Source organism: Haliaeetus leucocephalus, unplaced genomic scaffold (genome assembly GCF_000737465.1).
Source record: "Haliaeetus leucocephalus isolate CR32 unplaced genomic scaffold, Haliaeetus_leucocephalus-4.0 Scaffold306, whole genome shotgun sequence".
Taxonomy (NCBI): domain Eukaryota; kingdom Metazoa; phylum Chordata; class Aves; order Accipitriformes; family Accipitridae; genus Haliaeetus; species Haliaeetus leucocephalus.
In genome coordinates, this window is record NW_010972742.1 from 9,938,902 (window position 1) to 9,963,005 (window position 24,104).

The window sequence follows — 24,104 nt, forward strand, 5'->3', positions numbered from 1 at the left end:
AGCGACCTGCAGCTGGAGCGCATTAACGTCTACTACAACGAGGCCACAGGTAGGGCCCGGCTCGCCGACCGCCCCCTCCCCGGGCCGACCGCCCCCTCGCCGCCGTAACAGTCACGGTTTCTCCCTGTTTTGCAGGTGGCAAGTACGTGCCCCGCGCCGTGCTGGTGGACCTGGAGCCCGGCACCATGGACTCGGTGCGCTCCGGGCCCTTCGGCCAGATATTCAGGCCGGACAACTTCGTGTTCGGTGAGTGCGCCGGGAGCGGGGGAGGGACCTGTCGTGTAACCGGCTCGGGGTGGGGTGGGCAGGGCAGGGACGCTGCAGTGCGGGCTTCACCGCCGCACATGCTCCTGAGGCAAGCGCGGCCCCGGGAGGGGGGTTAATCCTGGCGCTTCATGACGGGCACGAAATACCGGAGATCTGCGGATGGTGCATGATGGCAGCTGCTGGGAGGGCAGGTCCGAGAAGGCACAGGAGGTCGTTGCTCTTCCGATTCTCATTACCTCTTCCATGTCACCAGGAGAAATTAAATGGGTGCTGTATCATTGACAATGAATGTTTTCCCTGTATCTGCCGAGCCGTTTCAGAGGTGCTTGTGTGAAACCACAGCTCTGCGCTCGATAAAATGAAAGCTTTAGTGGGCTTTTGCTGTAGCCTGATGCTCTTAAGCTTTGCTTGCAAGCAATAAGCAGGAAGCAGTGACCGTAATCTAATACGAAAATGGCTCTCTTCCAGGTCAGAGCGGAGCAGGAAACAACTGGGCAAAGGGCCATTATACGGAAGGTGCTGAATTAGTTGATTCTGTGTTAGATGTTGTAAGAAAGGAGGCAGAAAGCTGTGATTGTCTCCAGGGCTTCCAGCTTACTCACTCTCTTGGTGGTGGTACAGGCTCTGGCATGGGTACCCTCCTCATCAGCAAAATTCGTGAAGAGTACCCAGACCGAATTATGAATACTTTCAGTGTTGTACCCTCCCCTAAAGTATCAGATACTGTAGTAGAGCCCTACAATGCCACACTCTCGGTGCACCAGCTTGTGGAGAACACAGATGAAACATACTGTATTGATAACGAAGCCCTCTATGACATATGCTTCAGAACACTGAAGTTAACTACTCCGACGTATGGTGATCTGAACCATTTAGTGTCAGCAACCATGAGCGGTGTTACCACCTGCCTGCGATTCCCAGGCCAGCTTAATGCTGACCTGCGGAAGCTGGCAGTGAACATGGTTCCCTTTCCCCGTTTGCACTTTTTCATGCCTGGTTTTGCCCCACTCACGAGCCGTGGGAGCCAGCAGTATCGTGCTTTAACTGTGCCAGAGCTAACACAGCAGATGTTTGATGCAAAGAATATGATGGCTGCGTGTGACCCACGTCATGGCCGCTATCTGACCGTAGCTGCTGTTTTTAGAGGCCGTATGTCAATGAAAGAGGTCGATGAGCAAATGCTGAACGTTCAGAACAAAAATAGCAGCTATTTTGTTGAATGGATTCCTAATAATGTTAAAACAGCGGTCTGTGACATTCCACCTCGTGGCCTGAAAATGTCTGCCACCTTCATTGGTAACAGCACAGCCATCCAGGAGCTGTTCAAACGCATTTCTGAGCAGTTCACTGCCATGTTCCGCCGAAAGGCTTTCCTGCACTGGTACACTGGTGAGGGCATGGACGAGATGGAGTTCACAGAGGCTGAGAGCAACATGAATGACCTGGTGTCTGAGTATCAGCAGTACCAGGATGCTACAGCTGAGGAGGAGGGGGAGTTTGAGGAGGAGGCTGAGGAAGAGGCAGAGTAAAAGCTATGCAGATGAACACCTGTAAATTTTGTTTAAAGCTGTATGAACTCTTTCATTCAAAACTTCTCTGTCTGTGTTGTGTTCCTCTTCCTGTCTGAAAGTCACTTCAAATGCTGTACAGGCACCATTAAAGCATTTTTCACAGTGCACAAGCTTGTCTCCTTTGTTCTTTTTCGTAAGCTTTTCGGGTGCTGTTTCCAAAAGTAAGCGAGTAGGTGTGTCGGAGGCCTGGAAAAGAAAATAGTGGACTTGATGTGAGCCCTGCTGCCTTGCCCATGGCAACTGCACTTCTCTCCCTCCTAACGAGGTGGATGCCTGTTGCTGGATGTGGTGGCAGTCCTACTTCCTCCTGGTGGTGTGGGAATTGAAGAAATTCTCTGGTATTCTTTTCTAATCAAGGGTACTGGTGGAGCGGGATACACTGCACACGGAGGATGGAATCCAGCTCCAAGCTGTGTCTAAATTTAGGTACCTGCATGTAGACTCCTGTTACAGGCTTCACTCTTGGCAAGAGCTGAGCAGCTCTCCTGTCCATCATGGCTGTGTAGGTTCAAATGTAGGTGGCTGTCACGTATAGCTTGCCCCAGCTGCCTGGGCAACAATATGGTGCAGGCAAGTTGCCTTTCTGATGCAGGTGGGTGTTCTGGCAGAAGATGAGCTGGGTTTGCCCCAGCTGATCCACTGCAGCTACTCAGCAGTATAAACCCAGCAGGTAGCCATGGCCTGTCATGAGAGCATTGGGGTCAGCTGTGACAAGCTGTGCTGTGCCTACACCTGAGGACAAGTGACACTGAAGAGCTCCCAGGTATGCAGCCTTGCTGGAGTCACTTTTTTAAAAAACTGTGTAGAGATTTTAAAATTAAATCAATCAGGTGTTACTGCAGCCTCTGCTTTTGAAGTGAGCTGAACACCTGATAAAAATTACACTATTTTGTCTCATGAAAACCCTATATTAGCAAAGCAAATTTTTACAGTGGAAACAGTTAAGATGTTCAGTGTTACCTGAAGTAACAAACCTGTCACTGAATAGCTGGCCAGGGGACAGCAGGCTGATTTCCTGCTGAAGCAATGCTGTTTGGTGTTCTTAATTGTAACTGGTTTTTTTGTTAAGTTTTTCTGTCTTAAAATAGGTTTCTCCTTCCAAACTGGTTGGAGTAGTTAAAATTGTGGTGGCTCTTGGGGCAGTGGAAATCAGTCTGTCTACAGAAACAGGTGGCCAGTTTCAAACCTACACAGGAGAATACTTCTGTAGGTGAAAAGATGGCAACAGATTTTTAAAGCATGAAGTAACACTTTAAGCAGTTGATTTTTGTCCTTGATTTTAGGGTGGGTTTTTCTTCCTCCTTTTCATTACACGGAAGCTGGTGTGTTCCCTGGCCTACCAGTTACCAAGAGCAGGACCGTGTTGTCCCCCCAACACCCTTTTGGGCAGAGCTACATTAGTCAGCCTCCCCTAAAGAGCTCCAGCTGCTCCCCCCCTGCTTTCTGCAGGCTTGTGGAGAGAGGGCAAAACACACAGCTAGGTATTAACACCGGAGTCCAGTTTACCCTTAGGTTCATAACAGCTTTTCTCCAGGGGGCTTTAGCTCGCAGGCTACAGCTTTGTGGAGTGTGACCACAGCCGTTCCTGAGCAAGCCAGCACAGAGGAAACGGGCACCCGGAACAGTCAGGGCTTTCCTGTGAGACACCCAAGCTGCTGCGCGAAGGAAAGGGACAGGTTGAGTGTAATGCACTGGGGACGGCAGCTGCTGGGCTTGCCATCTTCCCTGAAGCAGCAGTGTGGTGACAGAGGCCAAAATGAACACGCTTCTTTTCATCTTTGATCAGAAGGCCTGTCCAGCCTCACCTTTCTCCATCAGTAAGATGCTTCCATTCTTTCCCTTAGACCACCCCTCAAGCTCCTGATGACTGGCTGTGTGTTAAACTTTGCTTTTTCTGCACAGTCTTCCTATGCCCCTGATAAAAGTCTTGCTAGAGCCACATTCACTGCCTCCACATTCTCCTCTCTGGGCTCAACCTTGGTATCAGCTACAGTCCAACCCTGCCAGGAGAGTTTGTTTTCCCACGCTTTGCTTTCATTTCTACCACATTTTGTGTCTTCTACCATTTTCCTCCTCTACATTGGATTAAGTACAAGGTATGAGTTTGGTTCTTTCTAGCTTATCCAGCGATTTCCTATCCCATATTACTGAGCTCTTGGGCTGTGGGCTCTTGACGTTGCTGTGGCCAAAGATAGCAATATTAGTTGCTGATTTGTTGTCATTTTAGCCTAATAACTTAATGCTTTCAGGTGCATGGGCAGACCTCCCCTTAACATACACAAAATTACTTTCTTCAGACCTCTCCTTTTAGGCAACATCAATAACTGACAAGGATCAGGCAGACAGTATGGGGTAGCCGCTTCCCGTCTTGACAGCTAATACCATTTCACTGCGCTTTTTTTTGTGCTTTCTCAATCCCTTTGTATCATCTACCTTTTGCTTTTTATCAGGCGTTAAGCTTTTTAGAACAGAATCACTTTCCTGACGAAGGGATTGTAATGCACCCGTGTAACAGGTGGGGTGTTACAGAGCCTCCTCTGCTTTAGCAGGGGGTTGGTGGCTGGAAACCAGAGGAATGTTCTGCACAAGCCCAGGCTGGCAGTGAGGATGACGGGATCTCCTGCAGGAAAGCAGGGGATGGCACAGCTCCAGCACCTTGGCACGGACTGGAAAAAAAATCTACTACTTGTGTGGAACGTTTCAGCAATTGTTCACTACTACAACACTACATAGTGACAGTAATTAGTATTAGTGACTTTCGTTTTCACTCAGCTGATAAACTTACCTGGTACAAAGCCCATGTAGGAAGGTATCAGTCCAGCGCTGGTATAAATTCTGTTGTTAGGCCAGTATGTTTGGGGAAATCTCTTGCCAAAGCTGCAAGCTGGGTTTCTCTGCAAAAACTGGAAAACAAACAACAAAAAACCCAACAACACAGTACAGTTCATTTTAAACCATACTCTTGTTACCCAAGTCACGTGCTTTGACTCCATATTAGAGAAAATACTTAAGCCAATGTTCAGCAATTCTCTTTCCAGTTCTATTTTCTTCTAATTAGGAGCTACATTGCATCTTCCCCTTTTCCACTTCCTAAGTTTTTCTCCTGACAGGTGTTGGCAGCAGCCCTAGACTCTGCTGCCTCTGCTAGCTCATATCCCCAGGTGCACAGAGCAGCTCCTGGCCTAGGTGTAGTCATCAGGATCTCTATAGACGGGGCTGCATTCGTTGCCTTTGGGCATCATCCACAAGTCCCAAACACCTTGTGCTCATACATTTGATACACTGTGAGCCGGCAGGATCTGCTGGAGTTGTATACGTGCCTCGTCTGCTCCTGTGCTATGACTCTGCACATCTGCGTCTTGGTTTGACCCCTTCAACTGGTTTTGTTTTTCTATGAGTCCCACTGACAGTGATTAGCCAGTAATTCCCAAGCTAGGAGGAACAGGAAGGCTTAGGGAGCGTTAACTGAAGTGTAAATCATCTCCTGGAACTGTCCCTGCCCTCCGAGGTCAGACCCAGATAAGGGGCTGTGCTGGAGGATGGACACTGCAGCTCTGCATGTCTCTGCAGCGGCAAAACCCCTAAAGGTGTCTCTAACGCTGCGCTGCCCTGCTCAGCGCACCCTGCTGGGTGGAGAAGGGACGGGGTTCATGGAGCCGAGCAAACCGTGGGGCCATCGAACCATTTTGTGACTGATGGTGGAGCGACTGCTGCAATTCCTTAAGCGCAGCACTGAAGCGAGAGGATTGCATTATTTTGCCTGATGCAGCTAGTAAGCAATGATCCATGGCACATCCCAGTATGTAACCTAGGGCAACAGAGATTTAGGGCAGAAGATTAGTGGCTTGAAGTCAGAAGCCATCTTTGATAGATAGAAATGTGGTATGATTTTTTTTTTTTTTTTAGCATGCTTATATTCCTTCAGTGCCTGATGTGCTGCAGCTAACCTCTATGAGCCTGGATTCTGCTGAATCCTGCAATGAAGAAACACCTCCCTCACTGATTTACTACATGGCAGACATTTCTTAAGAAAGCAGGAGCAGAAAGGCTTTGCAAACAGCACATTTATTTTTTATAATGCCTGTCTTCTGTTCTGTTTGCTTCATTTCAATTCCTATTAATGGCAGAAGGAAAGGATAAGGAAGCCAGCACAGGGAAATACATTTCAGCCGAAGCATGAGGCTGCCATGAGCACTGTCAGCCCTGCTGCTCTGCTGCTCTGCCTGCTGAGTCATTTCTTCCCAGCTGAGTTTCTCTGAGCTGGGGAGCCTCAGTCTTGGACTTTTTTCTATATCAGACCCATACGCTCTGGGATGAAGGCACTGCAGTGAATCCCAGTGACCAGAAAGGGCTGGAAATGTAACCTGCTTTTAATGAGCTGGGTCACTGAGCTGATCAGCCCTCATTGGCGCTGGACCAGCAAGACGGCTGCATCCCAGGAATCTCACTCCATCCTGGTAGCAGGAAGAAATGTGTAGCACTGAATGCAAACTAGTAACTACTGTGGGAGGGATCTCATTTTCCCCATGTAGGAGGATTATACGGCATTATATGGGAGATTTTAACAGTAAGGGTACAAAATAGTTTTTCAGTAGGGATATTTCTGCATCCTTCCCAAAACGAGGAGAAAGGAGATCTAGATCCCTTTAAAACAAATTATGTCAGTAAAGGAGAAAGCCTTACAACCAATTAAAAGGGAGAAATATCCATCCAAGCAGCTCAGGAAGCCATCCAGCACTGCCATCCAGGTAGAGAAGATATATTGCATAAGGGAAGCGCAGATAGCTGCATCCTGTGTTTCTGCACTCAGAGCAACATTTTTAATAGCCAGTCTTGACCCAACCCTCAACAGATTTGCTTAATCCTTTTATGAACTCATTTATCCTCCCTTAATGTCCCAAGGAAACAAGTTACAGAATTTAACTGCTCATGATTTTTTTCAATGTTACCTAATAGCATTTTATTTTTCTTGTACTTATAACCCCAGTTTTAATACTACTACTGTGTCTGAAACCACTTTTGGTGTTGCAGATGAATCAAAACCAACATTATATTGTTGAAATAAGATTTGTGCATATAATCTACCTGATGTTGGTCAAATTCGTTCATTGCTTCCTTCACACCCTGGATGTAGTTCACACCATTAATCCAGGTGAGGCGGGGAATGAATCCAGCATACCCTTTGGATGAAGACAAGAGAGAACATTTTCTGCTTGAGAACACATATATCAAATAAGGATCAAGCAGTGTGGAAGTGGAAGAGGCTGGGATAAATATAAAACCTTGGCAGAGTACAGGAAGGAAAACCTCATCCATTTAAATTGTAAAATTAACTCTTACATGTGAAGCATCTTTTCTGAAAGAGTCTTATTTATGATTCCCAAGGAAAACTCAACAAGCTGAGCTAATCTCTGTTGGTCTCCACGAGGTATGGAAGGAACATTTCATTTTATTGTAGCTTTTACACCAACAGCTCTGTCATGTTCTCTCCCAGTTTAATACACATTCAGGGGCTAACAGCCAGGTGCCCAGCCTGTCCTCTTCATTTGTCTCGTCCATCCAACAAATTTTCACCACTTATAAGACAGAAACTATATAAAGTCTAAGACTACAGAAAACAGAGAGAGGTACAACCTAAAAGCAGCCAGAACTCCCTCTTTCTGAAGAAATGCTTTGGAGAGAAATTTGTCTTCTGCATCCTAAAACATCAATGCAATTTCATTTCGACTCAAACATTTGGATACACGATCCGTGTATTTGCTGTGGTCTGCTGCAGAGCAAAGTATCCCTCCTGCTGGTGTTGTACCCTTTAGGGGGGAGTTCAGTGCATCACCCTTTGTAGTTCTCCTGCTTGTAGAGGAACACTCTTTCAGAACAAGTGGAGAAGTTAGAGAGTATAACTCCTTGTAAGAAAGACAAGAGTTTTATACATTTATGATGGTGCAATACACCACTGTGTGTTGTTTTGATGATTCAGAAAAGTATCTTATTTCTAGGCGAGAAATAACTACCTCAACGGTAACAGATACTCATCAAGCTGCTGGAGTTGGTGCAGAGCCCATGACCCATCTCTCTCTGCTTTCTGGAGCATTTTCTAGCCTGGCCCCGCAGCTGTGGGGAACCGAGGTGGCTCCTGCATCCCTTCGGCCTGCCCACGGGCACGTGTCCCTCAGTGTGAGATCCACGGGGGTGACAGCGTCCCAAAGAAACACCCTTGCATGGAGAGGAGCAGGGGCATTTTTCCATCCCAAAGTGTCAAACAAGTTGGAGCAACTGGCCAATGTCTCTGAGGTTTCCCCAGGGGGAGAAGGGTGACATGATTTCTTCCGAGGCGGACTCGTGCTGCACGTAACCTCCCTCTCTTTTACCTGGAATGACTTTCTGTTGGATCGCATTTGGTACATCCAGTTTTGGTAACCGATTATCTTGCTCCACATCCACAGTTTCAGCTACTCCTGGCAGTGTCATACCTTCAATTTTTACAGGCTCAAAATAAAAGCAGAAAAAAAATAAACACCAGTAGAACCCACTTCTTCCTTTGGCTCCATTGCTTAGATCACTGCCAGAACCTGTGAATGGCAACTGCCATTTCATTTCTTCCCAGCTTTACACCAAGAGCATATCCAAGAATTTCTGGTAAAGTCAAATTACAAGACAAGCTCTCTGTACATAGAGGTTTTACAAAATCCCCAGGGAGAACAAGGGGAGCTTTGGGCACTGAGGTCCTCTCTAAATCTGTTTCTCAGAGTAAGGAGCAGGAATGCTCCTTCTTGGGATTTATATCCAAGCCAGCTTTTGACTCACTACGTCAAATCTCTAATCTCTGCCTTCAGAGGATTTGCAGAGCCCTAGCTGGCTGTGATGTGACAAATGCTGTCTCTGGTTCCAGAATAAATAGGGGGCTCAAACACGTTGGTCCTGAGTGATACCAGCGGTGCCATGCAAAGCAGCACCCAGCTCCCATAGACAAATCCCAATGCTTGTGTTTCAATAAGGGATAATTAATGGTGGTGGGAAATTCAGGTGAGCAGTGCGAGCAGTTAAACCCAGCACATAACCAAAGGTGCGAGGACCGCTCTCTTTTTGGGAGGAGGAGGAGGAGAGTAGCGGCAAAGCTCCCAGTTCACCCAAAACACAAGCCTGGCTGTGTAGCACAGTGTAACATAAGACCTAATGACTCAAATTTGAAGCTAAAACTCAACCAAATGAGAAGTTAAACCTTTTTGATTAGGAAGAGTAGTTAATGATTAGAACAATTTCCTGAAGATGTGGTGGATTTGCTACTGCTAGAAGAGTTTGTGTATTTGACATTTCTCTACACGACACTCTAAACTTTCCGTTCTTGCCATCCATGCCCATGTGAAATTCCCTCTTCACCACTCCTAGACCAAGGAGAGCCCTTCCATGCCCACCAGTCCCCAAAACCCATCCCTTCGCAGCAGCACCCCTTACCAGGCATCTCTTCCACCCAAAACCACTTACTGGTTTGCTTCCTGCCAAGGCATCGCTGAGCTGGCTGGGTTCAAAACTTTTTCCCTGTCCACAAGCTGGGCTTAGCTTGGGCAATTGCCACTCTCGCTCCTCAGAGGCAGGATGGCATGAAATCCTCTGTGGGTACCCACGTGGCAGTCGTGTCCTTGGGACATACTCGCCGGGGTGATGCTGGGGCACGGGGTCCATGTGTATCATCATCAGCTCTTCCTCCGCCAGCCCTGGCCCCAGTGAGGGAGGTTTTGGCCCAAGGGCTGGTTCAGGAAAGCTTGTTGTGGCCCCAGCTTTCTCATAGGGAAAGTACCCTGCGGGATAGACACTGAGTTAAGGGAAAGAAGTGGCCAAACGAGGATGAGGGATTCCCATCACACTAGACCTCAGCCCACACGCACCCCCCTGTAGTGAAGGAAGGGAGCTAGGAGGTCAACAGCATGCCACGTGCTGTGAACATACCCTGCAAGTGCCATCAGCCCCATCCAATAAACCAGCCTGCACAGAAAAACTGCACAAATAAAAGTTCAATAATTTAAAATTTATTCTAAGTGGCACCTAAACTGTAAAATATCATCAGCCAAGCTATAAAGAAGTAGGGGGGGGAGGGGACCCAAAACCATATCCTTTTCTCCACATGGCTGTCAGCACATCCCAAACACAGACACACCACACACACACCCCCCCCCCGAGGAATTCTTGCACTGGCATCATTGCTACTCCTCAAGGAAAGGGTCTGCTGTAATGCCAGCCAGAAAAAAAGTTATCTTATATCCAGTGTATGCTAAATATCTCCACTGTGAACTAGGGACAGAGCCCTGCAGCTTGAGACTCCACAGGGACAGCTGAGCTTGGCAACTTTTGTCTGACTTTCCCTTAAAAATATCCTGTGATGTGGCTCCTCAGGCTGCCCTGGCCCTGTACGACACCTCCAGCTGGGGTACTTCCTCATGCTCTGTGCCAGGAGCGAAGCCAATTTCTCCCTCCTCAGTGGTTATGAAGAATGATCACTCTTACCCCACAACAACCTCTTCCTTATTGGAAAACTGTTCCTATGTCAGTCTTGTCTTTTTTTAAACAAACCAAATTCCTTCCATTTTTGTTCTCATAGGTCATTTTTTCTCAGCCCTCTGGTCATTACTGCCTTCCCCTGACCTCCTCATGTTTGGTGGACATGTGCATCACAGTCCAAAGCCCCATGGATGAGACACCGCCTTCCAGTGAAGGCTTCTTGTGCACAGAGTCCCGGAGAAGTACAGTCTGTCCTGGCTCAAACAGCACAGAGCAAAATTTGCCCCTTCTGATGAGCATTTAGGTTTATAATAAAATTATAAGCAAATTGCAAAGTATATATAACTTTGTAAAGTATATATACTGTATGTAATTGAATTATCAAGTGTAGTCCAGTCTAGCAACAAAATAAAGACAAATCCTTGATGAAAGTGATTTTTCAAGCCAGTGTGCAAATTTTAAAGCAGGTTTGTCGTAGTATTTCCTTCATTATTAATGAAAATATTGCATTTACTCTCTTTATCCCACAAACCAGAGGAAAAGGAAAAATGAAGTTGTCTGGTACTTGAGAAATACATACGAGCTTTTTTTTATGACCCTGAGCTTTGCAAACTTACTGATTCAGAAAGGTTGCACAGTAAGGCACTAAATTAAAAGCCAGGAGAGCACTGTCCATTTGATTTGAGTAAATAGACACATGTTTTCAGTTCAGGTTCCTGGGGAGTGGGTGCCTGCACACTTGGCCTGTGCCATAACCCCCTCAATGCCAACACAGCCACCCCTGGAGATCCAACATAACCCTGGTTGATATCCCCAACCAACAGAGCCTGACCTCACTTCCAGCAAGAAAACAACATGGGATTCAGCTGAAAGAAACCAGCAAAATACTTGGTGCCCATCAAAAAGGCTTTATCAAAACCAGACGCTGAGAAAAAACCTCTTCAGACTGAGTTTGCTAATGGCAACCACACAGATCCAAAACTGCCGTGAGCATTTTGGTCTCCATCACGTAAAACACCCAGAAGGATGCCAGGCAGTACTAGTGAAGTTTGCAGTGAAGGGTTTAAGGGATCACTCACTGACAGCTCGACAGCAGGAGCTGTCGATGAAGAGTTATTGGCATGGCAAGGTGCACTCCCTGTGGTCACATTCTTCAGCATTTCACCAACAAGCAGCAAACGTGAGCTCCCAGCTGCAAATGTTGGCAGATGACATAAAGGTTGGCGAGGAGAGAACAAGAATGAGGACGGGATAATGAGAGAGAGCAACTAGGTCAACTGGTTGGTTGGGTCCATCCAAACTACATTTTAGTCCAAGGAAATGCAAATTTAAATGTCCAGGAATGAAGCCTGTAAACACCAGCTGCATAGTGGAGAGCTAGAACCTGGAAAACAGGGCTAGGATGAACAGAAAGGCCAAAAGTTTGCAAGAAGCTATGTGGCACAAATTCCCAGCAAGAAATGGGAAAGCATCACTTTGGTGTGGCCACCCCCAGGGATATGAAGACTCAGCTCCTGCCCGAGCACATAAGCCCTGTGTTCAGCCGGGAGAGGACTCGCTCCCACCGAACAGGATGTCCGTAACAACTATGTGACATGGTACCTGGCATGTGAGTCGCCAGGAGGGGCTGATCGGGATCATGGTGCAGCTGCTCCTGTGTCCTGATTTGGGGCTGTTCAACAGGGACCAAGCCCTTTGCCCAGAAGGGCTGGAACTTGGCAGGAGATTCCTGCAGATTCCCAGTGTGGGGAATCCATATGAGCGTGTCCCAGTGTCTGATGGAGGAGATGGGGCCTGTTACCAGGAGTGGGGAAGGTGTGAAGCAAAGGGAAGGGCACATGAGCCCTTCTGCTGAGCTGAAGTAGGAGCAGCAAGATGCAAAATGAACCACAACGAGCTCTGCACCAGGTGGGTTAGCCAGGAAAGGGTCAGAGATGGCAGAGCTGACCTTCCCTAGAGAGACGGATTTTAGCCAGTAGAATTGTGCTGGGTTTAACTGGGATAGAGTTAATTTTCTTCCTAGTAGCTGGTATGGGGCTGTGTTTTGGGTTTGTGCTGAAAACAGTGTTGCTAATACAGGGATGTTTTCCCTACTGCTGAGCAGTGCTTACACAGAGTCAAGGTCTTTCCTGCTTCTCACCCCACCAGCAAGTAGGCTGGGGGTGCACAAGGAGTTGGGAGGGGACACAGCTGGGATAGCTGACCCCAACTCACCAGAGGGATATTCCTGACCACAGGACATCATGCTCAGAATATAGAGCTGAGGGAAGGTTGGGGGTGGGAGGGCTGCTGCTCGGGGACCAGCTGCGCATCAGTTGGTTGGTGGTGAGCAATTGTTTTCATTTGCATCGCTTGTCTTGCTTGGGTTTTATTTTGCTCTCTTTATTGTTTTCCTTTCATTACAATTTTTTAAAATTATATTATTTTATTTCAATTATTAAACTGTCTTTATCTTAACCCATGAGTTTTCTCACTTTCACCCTTCTGATTCTCTCCACCATCCCCCTGGAGGGAAGTGAGCGACCGGCTGTGCAGTGCTTAGTTGCTGGCTGGGGTGAAACCATGACAGGAATAAGGAGAAATTGGGAAGTGAGTTCATCCTATGCCATCAAATCATTAATATTCATCTAACTGAAGATAAGATAACCTGGGAACTAAAATTCTCCCCACTCCACCAGACGCCAACGTGAGAAGCCCCGTGCTCATCAGATGAGGCTGAGCGCTCCAGCTCCGCACTGGTGCTGCTCTCCGGGTGTCTGTGCTCCTACACCAGAACCAGGATTGCTCCATGGAAAATATCCCATTTCACCCCAGGAGCCTATCGAGGACAGATACAGACCCCGCTGCTCGTGATTGACCCTGTGCTCATTAGCAGAGCCTCTTCTGGCAAAGGGACGAGACCCAGGGTCTGCTTACCTAGACGCCCAGGGAGATAACCCTGGACGCCATGCTTCGTCCCGCTGAAGTCCTCGACAAACTTCTGCTTGTACAGTGGTGCCAGCAAGGAGCGAGGGCTCTTCCCAACACCAGGATCTGTCAGCAGGCGGTACGTGGTTTTGCCAAAGGTTTCTCCAAACTGATATTTGTACTGAGGGACGAAGCCCTCGTAGCTGAGGAGCAAACCAAAAAAGAGCAGTCACTGAGATGCCATTGGAAAGTGTCCACCAGTAGGATAACCTGCTTTAGAGCTTTTGTACACTGGAAAGGCCACGGCCAGGAGCACACGTGGCTTGGAGCAGATGAGCCCAGGGAAGGTGATTGTACAGGGACATGCCTGCAAGCGTGAATGCATTTATGCCACTGGAGCAGCAGTGCAAGGGAAGCACCAAGAAGATGTATGTGGTTATGCATGAAGCCAGGTGGGGGGGGGAGTGTGTGTGTTTGCACATGCCTGTTTTTACATGTCAGCATGAAAACTGGCTCAAAGATTTACAGGTGTGTATAGGCACAGGCTTGTGCTTCAGTTCACGGAGGAATACAGGATGAGGTCAGGGAGCATGGCTGAAGCAGCACCTGCAGATGGGAAAACTTATGGCAGGAGCACAGCATGGGCTGTGGGCGCTTTGACGTTGACAGCCCCCCAGTTAAAATATTATTTCCAGTTAGACATGCTTTGGTTTTAAATTTTGCAATCCCCCTCTCTGTTGTAAAACACAGTAAGTTACTGGGAATTTCCCAGTGTCCCCTTTTCAATATTTAAACTCAAATATCAGAAAAATTGCTTACCTTATACCCTCCAAGCCTCTCTGCTCTGTACCCTTGTGCAAACCCACCCAGGCACTGCATTGCATGGGAGAGGCAGGGGCAGGCGGGCGGCTGCTCAGCCCCAGTAACAAACATTGCTCGATTTTTTTTTTGTGTTGGGTGCGTAGTGACATACTGCTGCTCCGCTCCCCATGGCCCAGGACAGTTAATTTGACTTTTTGGTGGCTGAGGATAGGACAGGTGCTGGAACTCTGGCTCCACTCCCAAGGCCACCAGTATGGATCAGAAACTTTAGCTATTCCCAGTATCAAATTTCCTAATGGTGATGTTATTCCACCACCAAAGAAGAAAGGTAGAGCTGCCAGTTGCAATGTACAGACAGAAATATTCAATCAATGAGCCCACTGCGTATCTGGGGATAAAGCCGGATGATGCATGAGAATCATAAGATGATGAGTAAGTACTTTCCCTTCCAAATACTTTAAACAACAGTGAACAGAGCCATGCATTTACACTTGGCAAGTTTTCCCACTTTGCATGCAGGATCTCTCACCAGCAGCTGCCGGAGGAGCTCAGTGGCTCGTCCCCATTGATTTTCAGTAAGTCTTGCAACACAGGGAAGCTACACCAGGACGATAAAGCTGAGCAAGAGCACAAATGACATAGCCTGAATAATTACAGGATGGCCAGAGGGATTTTGATCATGAACAAAATAATGGTAGGGCTGAGAAAGAATTCAATTCATAAGCAATTAAAAGCAAGGTAATCTGAGGAGCTTGGGCAAGTCAGTCTGGGTTTATGGAGAAGGGATCTGCCACAGAATGAATTACAAGTGCTGCTGCTGAAAGCCATGATGCTTGGGGAAGAGACTGGTCTCAGCAGGGCTGTTTGTCCTTCTCCTGCTTGGTATTTTGATTAGGAAACCAGAGGGATCCCCTGTTTCTGTAGTTTACACTGAAGCGCTGCAGCTGCTGATCTCAAACCTCATTGGCAAGCAGCAAGTAACCTGTTTTCCCAAGGCTGAGCCCTATTTCACTTTTCTCTTAGCCATATCTCGTCGATCGCCACTCCCCAGACTAAGCTTGCTCAGTCTTCCTGATCGCCAGGGAAAAGCTTTGGCCCTGGGCCCATCCTCGCTCAGCTCCGCGCCCTTCCCAGCTCTGCAGAGCCAGGATGGGGCGGGTAGGGCTGTGCCTGGTGTCCAGAGTTCATGGATTTACCCCTTCTCTGTGCATCAAGTCCTTCCCAAACCATCCCACGCATTGGGTTTGACTTCCCAATGCTCTCGAGCACTGCGGTGGTATTTTCAAAGCCCTGGCTGTGATCATTGCCTGACTCGAGTGACAGCAACCTATTTTGATGCCCTCGTGTTTGCGGGTTCACCGGCATGGCTGGGTATGCCACATGGGACAGCTGGTGAGATGCTGCAACGCAGCATCTTCCTCCTCCTCCTGCCAGCACCCCAGTGCAGGGTGCACCGTCTGCCAGCAGCAGAGCCTGGGCTCCAGCAATACCCTTCAGGCAGCTCCTCTTGCACTCAGCCACCCAAAGCAGATGCAAAGCAGCACCCTCAACCACCCACGGGGGCTTCCTCTGGGGCTTGGGTGACGCCATGAGCCTGCATGGCACTGCAAAATGCAGTAGCAGAATTTGTTTCCTCTTCCTCCTGCCTTCAGTGGCCGAAGCAGCAGCCCAGAGAGGAGCAACCCCAGCTGCTGTGTCAGTATTAGGGCTTGAAGCTGCTTCTGGAGCAGCCGTCTGCAGGCAGGAGCAAGCAAAGAAAAGTTCTGAGGCTTTCGGAGGTGCGAGGCCGGCCGTGGCTCCCTCCTTGCTGTTACTCATCTTTCCCAAGCTGCTGTCAGCACACAGTTTTGACAGGGTGACAGCACGCACAGAGTAACACATCACATCATTCAGACAACTGCAGCAATGCAAAAACATGTTAAAAACCCCCAAGCCCAGAGCTTATGTAAGTTTGGAAGATAGGGAGATCAGTAATGGAAAAATCCTGCACACTGCTCTAATGGGAAGGACTGATGTGCTTGTCACCACAGGAGCATCATTAAGGAAGGAAATGAGCTCCACCCTTTCTCTGCAGCTTGGGAGCTGCCTGCCTCCTGCCTGTACCTGTGCTGCACCTGCAGCCGTATGGGACACAACTAGTTTTCTCTGTACCAAGGTTTGCAGCCTGGTCTGTCACAGCCCTGAAAAGTCATCCTGACGCCCTTCAGAGTTAGCCTCAGGCTGGACTAATCCGAGTGATTTTGTACCAACAGAAGCTTCTTTTCCCTCAGTGGCCATCCAGCCCTTCCCAGCCCATTTACGTGTGTCATGGACCACGTCTCCCAGCACAGGTCACCAGGGCATCCCACACACAACTCCTCTACTTCACCGTGAAGCCTATCCACTTATTTCTGCCGTTTGTGTCTTACATTTTAACCAATAATTCATTACCTCTTACCCATGACAGCTTGGTTTCTTCTTTCCAAGCCTTTAGAGGAGAATGTTGCAAAAAGCTTTGAAAAAAAAAAAATCTTAACTACCTATCAACTAGATCACCAGCATCCATAGTCACTTTGCTGAAATCTGGCAGCAGGACTGTGCTCCAACCAATTTGACAAGACCATACCGTATCTATGCAAATACTTATTCAAAGGAGATCTTCAAACATCCTTGATACAAAAGTTACGACAGTTTGAAAGCCAAACCCTGCACAGCAGCCCTGGTAACATTTGGCAGCTTAAAACAGATGAAAAATAGGGGGGAAAAAAGAACAATTTTGACTTTACCCTCAATGTGCTATGGTATGTTCTTTAATTATACCCTGTTATAAGGTGGTGCTTCTTGTCCTGGAGCCCTCCCTCCTTTGACGCATGGAATATTTCATAGTGCCTTTAAAAAAATCCAAAGTATCATGAATCATAAATACTACGTGATCCCAACCAAAGCTATTTGCATTGGAAATGAACAGGCATTTTGGATAAACTTCAGAACTTACCCGGGGATATAGTAAGGATTGGGAGGGAAGAGGTTATTTTCCTTTGGGGCTGCCATGGCAATGCAGCAGCTCTCAGTGGTGGGTGTGGGAGGAAGGAGATTCAGCTCAATGCAGTCGCCCGGGAAACCTCTATGATGCTGCCGAAAGCAATGTCGGTACCTGACAGCGCTTCCAGCTGCAGCACACAGCTTACCAGGTTTTTCTGGACATGGCTTTTTTTCCCCACCACCTGGAAATTTTGGATGAGCACAGAGATTTTATAGCATTTGTCAGGTTTCCTGAATGCTCATAGCCCTTGGGACAGTAGTGCCAGATGTTCCTCATAAGCAGCCCCAGCACAAATACGTGTTCACACTGCGGTTCGTGTCCAACATGCACAACTCGGGAGAGCCTGGCTGTGTGTGCCCTGGTCCCTGGCGCAGCCCACCCAGGGCCAGGATGGCACCGTCTGCACACGCAGCCACGTGCACACCTTTGTGTTGAGGGAACCCCAAGGCAGGGGTTAGGGATTCACTGCCCTGCAGTGTAAGGCTCAGCTCTCCTCTCCCTGCTCTTTGTTGCCCTCCTGGTCTGGCTGTTTGAGGATGCAACCCTTCACCACCTTGCTTCACACGGGATAAAGGTTGTTCCTGTTCCCAGTATTGTATGGTCATGTGGGTTTCAGCTGGGTTTCACCCCTCTCCAGCTGAAGGGGGGCCCAGGACGTGGGTCTCCTGTTTACTGAACAGCCATGGTGGCCAGTATATCCTCAAAACAAAGACCACCACACCTATAAGCACCAGCATTGTTTCACCAACTGCAATAGCAGCAAGCCTGCTTCACTGCCAAAGTCCCTCTATGGCCTTGAAGAGCTCGGCCACATGGCTGGCAGATATTTCTGGTTAGTATCTTTGAAGTCATAGAGTATTCAAGGGTTGTTCCCATCTGTTTAGGTGTCTATATTCCACTCAAAATTGTATCCAAGATAAAAATGCTGCTTTGACCTTTGCCCTTGGTGCCTAAACACTTTGGGAGATCTGGATCTTCCAGCCTTTATAAATATATTTGAGTTTGCCCAAATACCTGAGCTCTGATCAGGGGTCTACCTCTCCAGCAACCCCAGGTCTGCAGGGTGGATGGGTCTGCGAGGTGTACAACGGCTCTTCTCAGAGGCATGCAGCAAACGACCAAGAGGTAACAGGCACAAGATGTGACAAGGGGAAGGCCCACTGGACACAAGGAGAAAATTCTCCCCCGAGGGAGAGGCACAGCCCTGGCACATGGTGGCATCTCCATTCCTGGAGATCTTCAAAGCTCAGTGGGGAAACACCCAGAGCACCCCAGTGCAGCTTTGAAGTTAGCTCAGCTTTTAGTGGACAACTGGATGGGAGACCTACAAAGATCCCTCCCCAGCCTAGATCTTCCTCTGAGTTTAATATGAACGCACAAAAAAAATTGCTTACTGAAATACAGCACTGTATTCACGGCACAGAACAACAATCCTAGGCTGTTCCAGGTCCCACCAGCCTTCTCAGCTCCTGATGAGGCTCAAGCCAGCAACGTCCCAGCATTTTCAGAAACACCCTTCAAAGCTCACTCCTTTAAACAATCACAGTCAGTGGCTGCTCCTTCCAAATCTGGGGGTCACACATTTACCAAAGAGCTATTGAATAATCAGACCAAAATACTTGTCCTGACTGCAGACACCTAGGTAAAAAAGTAGAAATTCACTTTTGTCAAGGTTATCGTTAGAATTTATTGGTAAGAGAGAAACTTCGTATGTCAACATGTCAACGGAGGAATAGCACATCCTGACATAACAGAAGTACAAAGCCCATCCAGGTGACGTTACAGCGCTCTGTTATCTCTAAACTCCAAAATACAGATCACGCACATGGCTCTGTATTACTTGGGTACATTTTCTGGGACAGGATAGAAATACTCCAGAAATACAATCAATGCGTGGTTTGCCAGCCACCAGTGCCCAACAGGCTGCAGCAGGGACCACGCTGACTTTGACTCCCATTGCTCAGCTCCAGACAGACGATGCACACATGTAACAGCAGCTAACCCTGGACCCCTCTAGTCAAAGGCGAAAAATAATACTTATTTGGGGATGAGATTTAACTGAGCCTGTGTAGCCCTCGCAGGGAGATGAGATGACTTGGACGTAAATGGGGCTCAGAGGAGCAGCTCAGATGGAGATGCCCACACACAGCCAGGGGAACCCCACACCAGGTCTGCAGCGGGACAACCTGGGCACAGTCCTATCAAGTAAGCTGCAACCTGGAAACTTCACAACAGAGTTTGTTCTGCCCAGGGAGCAGACACGACCATGCCAGGCTTCATCCTGGCAGCTGCCAATTCAGAAGCATGCTTTTTCTTTCAACATAAGGTTATCTTCGTATTATAACTGTTCTGACATTCCCTCTCTCAGCAGTTCCCTCTGTAAGAGCTCATAGCACAGACAGCTATTCATACTATGCTTGTGGCCAAGATAAAAATTATCTTTATAATCTTTACTGGAAATACATGCTATGCTGGATGCTGTTTAAAAAAAGCCAAGTGCTGAGCTTTCATCTTCTCCCAGCTTATGAAATATTTGGTTTTCCTAAGTATCTTGCTAAAAGAAGAGGGAATAGCAGAGTATTCCCCAGGCAGCTGGTAAATCCACAATGGATTTATTGTAGAAACGAGCTGAATTCTCTAACTCACTCCAAATGGATTTCAGAGCCCTCTAAAACCCTCCAAAGAATGAGCCGTTTGTGACACGATGAAAAAAACCAACCCCAATTTCAATGAGTAAATGGTCTTGCATTGTGCAGGGAGAATCCAAAATAAAACACAAACCCAAACTAAGGGGATGTGTCAGTCCCATCTCCCGATGCCAGATTTGATCACAGCAATAAAGGAGCCTGGGCCGAAGTGCATCTGCCTGGCTGATAGCACTAACCCTGCTGCAGGCCTGAAGAGGAACCACTGATGCTAGACATACGTATCTGAGTGTGTGTGCGCACATGTGTGCCAGGGGACGACCCGTACTCTGCTCCTTTTCCTCTCACGTGAGCTATGACAAGTGACATAGCGGGTTCTGCTCTCAGCCATTCGGTTTCACCAAATCTAAGTTCCCTCTGCACATATAACAGCATTGACAGATCTCATATTAATGGGTACTTATACAGGATTAATTGCACATCAGTCCATTGTGGCTACAAGTTCATTAGGCTAATAAATCTACATAGTGACAGTAGTACAGTATCAGCTACTTTTCAATACAAACTCCCTACCCTAGCCTTAATTTGTAGGTCAAAAGAAGAACTTCTACTGCAGTGACCTTCCTAATGACCTTTAACATTCATTTTCAAAATTTTTTTTCTAGAAAAAATCCAGTGTGGGGAAAATGCACATATATAACAAAAGCAGTGCTTAACAACCACAGGAAAAAAGAACATGATCTTGGACTCTTGTATCAGCATCCTCCGTAGACCCTGGTAGTGTTACTTCCAAAGGGTTGCTAAATGCTCCGTCAGTTCTCAAGTCTGTTAAACCATTTCCTAGCTCTAGACGTTTCTAGTCTCTCACTATACATATTGTCTGTAGCAAGAGCATACAGAAACACTTGCTAATGTGCACAAGACTTCCATTTGATTTAATGGAATAGTTTTAGAAGACTGAAGTCTCTACTTCTAGAAATCTCTTCTTCAGTGGTAGCGCTCTCAACGACTGGTAGCCTTCTATTCCACCCAGGAGAGAGCTCCGAGACCCTCAAAGTTTCACTCATTTGTTTTGCCCAAAGGTGTACGGGTATCTAATAAAACCCCTCTCACAGTATTCCCAGGAAATGATTCGGAAGAGGAGATGATTTTTCAACCAAATGAGATCCTCTGGTCCTGTATGTCAGACCATGGCCAATAGAATGAGCAGCTGCCATGGACGTCTCAACTTAAATACGGTACAGTCAAGGGAGGAGAGCAAGGTGGCCTGACCATCTTCCTGTGAGGTACAGGCAAAGAGACACCAAAGTCACTCTGTTCTCAACAGTTTGTCTCTTTTTCTGGAGTCAAATGTTTGATTCCATTTGTTCTAGCAGGAAGTGGTGAATCATGTCAAAAGTGGGACGATCTTTTATATCCCTGCTCCAACATTTCAGCATCAGGTCAAACACAGGGTTAGGACACAGAGGAGTCTGGGAGAGATAGATCTGAAAGAAATAAAGTTACAGCTGTATCAGTGTTTTTTCATAAGAGAAATGAACTTTTACTAAATTAACACCAAAAGGACAGTTTCATTCTAGGTTTACAAGACATGGCCATCATGCAATGTTTGAAATCCTTTAAGCGTGAATCTGGCAGTGAAGTCTGGATGGAGCTCTGATGACATCTCAAGTGGCACTGTGGACACTTTGCCAACTTGTTTGATGAGCTGGTCACAAAACAGTCCTTTGTCCCCCAGGAAACATGAATGCTTCAGAGAGAGTTGTCTTCCAAGTGACAGCAAAACACAAACCAAAACCAAATTTACCACAATAAAATCCAAATACTTTCACTCACCGTAGACAACCCATGAGGCTTTCTAAGCATCGTGACAGCTTGTTAGCAGAGACAGAAAAAACACCTTTTAGAGCTTATCTAAAGCACAGCTTGGCAGATTTTTTTTTTCCCCCTCTCATTTCAATACACATCTTTTAGGCTCTTCACTAAATCATTAGCATTTGGGAGACAGTGAATAAAACCTCCCATCATTTTATTCTCCTTAATCCTTTAACTTGTTTGGTGCTAAAGGTGCATTTTGGGACAACAGCAAACTGTTTTAACTGGCACTCCACTTTTTTGGGTACAGTGATCCTCAGTACTGAGAGGTTGGATGGTCCTGTGTCATCACTGGTATCTGTTGAAGGCAGAAGCAGTGGAGTGCACAGTCCTGCCTGGGAGTTAGTAAAAGAGGATAGAATGACACAGACAAGCCCTTCAGCAACTAGAGATGGCCAAAGGCTTTTCAGCATATGTGGAGCTACTACAGGGAGCATTTAATCCCTGGGAACTAACAACTCCTCCTTCCCCACCTCAGTAAGCACTTCCTTGTCTTTCAGAGAAAATACTAGTGGGAGAGAGATCTGACAAAGGAAAAAAGCAAAAGGATTGTGTAGGAGAGCCCAGAAAAGCTAAGGAGGACAGGGCAGATTGAAATAGATGTGGCTTATAATAAGGAAGAAGCACTGGACGGGGCCAAGAGATTCTTCCAGTGGGACGCCAAGAGAGGAAAGCTGGGGCAATGAGCCTAGATAAAGGCAAAGAGAGGCAGGACACACTTGAGAAGATGAGTAACAGAAGCAGAGAATTCTGCAGATGATGCAAGGCCAGCAGAAAGGCCCTGGGGAGATCCACCTGGATGTGACCAGGTCAAGTGAAGGAAGGAGAGGTCATGTTTGCTTTCTTACCTGCCTGCCCTGGCTCCGGAAGAACTCTCCTGTGTTCTCAATAACTTGCTCATCTGAGAGGAGGCTGTAAGGTTGCTCCTTACACAGTATGAACATCTCCCAGAGGGTGACCCCAAATGCCCAGACATCACTGGCTGTGGTGAACTTGCCCTGTGAACAGAAAGGATGTTGTAAGCCCAGGTTGCTCACAGCGCACATTCAGCAAAAAACATTTCAGTCTACACCCTCTGCAGCTAAACACAAGGATGCAGAATTTATAACTGGGAAAATGCTTTGAAAAAGAAACAGCAGAGCAGGTGACCTGCTCTCAGCAACACGCAAAGGGACTGAGGTATGACATGGCTGCTTTGTGGGGCAGGAGCAGCATGTCTGTGGGACCCATGGGACAGCTCTAAGAAGGTGCAGTTTTCACTGGGGCAAACCTCTTGAAACAGGGAGCAAGCCTCAGAGAAAGCCAGAGACTACTGTCCCTCCTGAGAAAGTCTGTACTTGCAGCAGTAGGAAAATGGACTGTGAGGGGGGGGGGGGCAGATAGCTGCTGCCTACCTCCACCCAAAACACAGCAGTGCAGCACAGAAAACCCTTTGAACAGGAAGCAAAGCCCTCAGGCTGAAAGCAGAGCTGAAGCAGACTCCAGACTCTTAGAGAAAGTCCAAGATAATTTTGATCTTTGCACATAAGTCCCTAACAGTCTGCTTGCTGTCCCTGTTTTCTGTCTTCAAAAACATGTGCCCAAACTGGCCATGTTTGGAACGATGTGTTTCTGAAGTAGTAAAAAGAAGCTAAAGATTGCTCAGAAAATAACAGAGAACAATCGGGGGCTGGAGGGCCTGTTTGGGCAGAAAACATCCAAAACCCAGATTGCCCAGGCTTATCTGGCAACCCTAGCAGTCTGTCAATGTTTGGAAGATGTTCACACAAGGAAGATGGGAGTGACTTATGGTTTAGATGCAGCTGTAACCAGGAAAACAGGGTGAATTTAGAAAAGCTTAGGCCTAATCAGCCTTTATAGCACAGGTAATTACAATTTTTCTGGGTACTTGGAGAGCGTGTTGTAAGAAAGTATAACCAGGTGATCTCATCAACTAGTTTGAAAAAGAAATATTGGGCTGAATATTAAGGAACTGCCTCCAGACTGGATGTGTTTGAGCTGTTGAACAATCTCCTAAGGGAAGACAGCAGGACCCTTAAACACAAAACAAAACCCCAACCTCAAAACCAGACTTGGCACTTGAAACTCATGAAGTTTTGTCCCTGCCCCTCTCAGCTTCCCAGCTGGGGAAATAAGCACAGAAAGGAACTTCTTTATGATTCCAGCAGGAATCCTGAATGGCATGCACAGAACAGAAATTAGGCCCCAGATGAGGGCTGAGGGATGGGATGCCATCCAGAGGGACCTGGACAAGCTTGAGAAGTGGGCCTGTATGAACCTCATGAGGTTCAACAAGGCCAAGTGCAGGGTCCTGCACCTGGGTCAGGGCAACCCCCAATATCCATAAGAGGCTGGGGATGAAGGGATTGAGAGCAGCCCTGCGGAGAGTGACTTGGGGGTACTGGTGGATGAAAAACTGGACATGACCCGGCAATGTGCAGTCACAGCCCAGAAAATCAACCGTATCCTGGGCTGCATCAAAAGAAGTGTGACGAGCAGGTC

The 24,104-nt window shown here is 47.4% G+C and overlaps 3 protein-coding genes across 3 annotated transcripts in view; 1 reads left to right on the forward strand and 2 right to left on the reverse strand.

The window, feature by feature from the left end:
- TUBB4B (tubulin, beta 4B class IVb) overlaps positions 1–1,945 on the forward strand; it is a 2,104-nt gene extending 159 nt beyond the window's left edge. The window contains 3 exon segments of the mRNA XM_010571039.1: positions 1–49; positions 136–246; positions 736–1,945. The exon segment at positions 1–49 is cut by the window's left edge and continues 28 nt beyond it. Coding sequence (XP_010569341.1) covers positions 1–49; positions 136–246; positions 736–1,796 — 1,221 coding nt within the window. The 3' untranslated portion in view covers positions 1,797–1,945.
- Positions 1,916–17,090, reverse strand: FAM166A (family with sequence similarity 166, member A). The gene is made up of 7 exons (XM_010571143.1): positions 17,035–17,090; positions 13,248–13,441; positions 9,461–9,634; positions 8,207–8,308; positions 6,924–7,018; positions 4,624–4,741; positions 1,916–2,024 (listed from the first exon to the last, which is right to left on the reverse strand). Exons 1-7 carry the CDS (start codon positions 17,088–17,090, stop codon positions 1,936–1,938), a joined length of 828 nt encoding a protein of 275 aa, XP_010569445.1. The 3' UTR covers positions 1,916–1,935.
- A 3,706-nt stretch (positions 17,091–20,796) lies between these two features.
- LOC104833980 (discoidin domain-containing receptor 2-like) overlaps positions 20,797–24,104 on the reverse strand; it is a 32,432-nt gene continuing 29,124 nt past the window's right edge. The window contains exons 15-16 of the mRNA XM_010571040.1: positions 22,451–22,600; positions 20,797–21,214 (exon numbers count right to left, since the gene is read on the reverse strand). Coding sequence (XP_010569342.1) covers positions 21,074–21,214; positions 22,451–22,600 — 291 coding nt within the window. The 3' untranslated portion in view covers positions 20,797–21,073. The remainder of the gene's footprint in view (positions 21,215–22,450; positions 22,601–24,104) is intronic.

Coding starts and splice junctions, on each gene's coding strand:
- FAM166A (XM_010571143.1), bottom strand. CDS start 17,090: ATGGCAGCCCCAAAGGAAAATAACCTCTTCCCTCCCAATCCTTACTAT. Junction 4,742..6,923: donor ACGAATTTGACCAACATCAG/GTAGATTATATG, acceptor TTTGTTTTCCAG/TTTTTGCAGAGAAACCCAGC. Junction 2,025..4,623: donor CTACATGGGCTTTGTACCAG/GTAAGTTTATCA, acceptor TTTCTTTTCCAG/GCCTCCGACACACCTACTCG.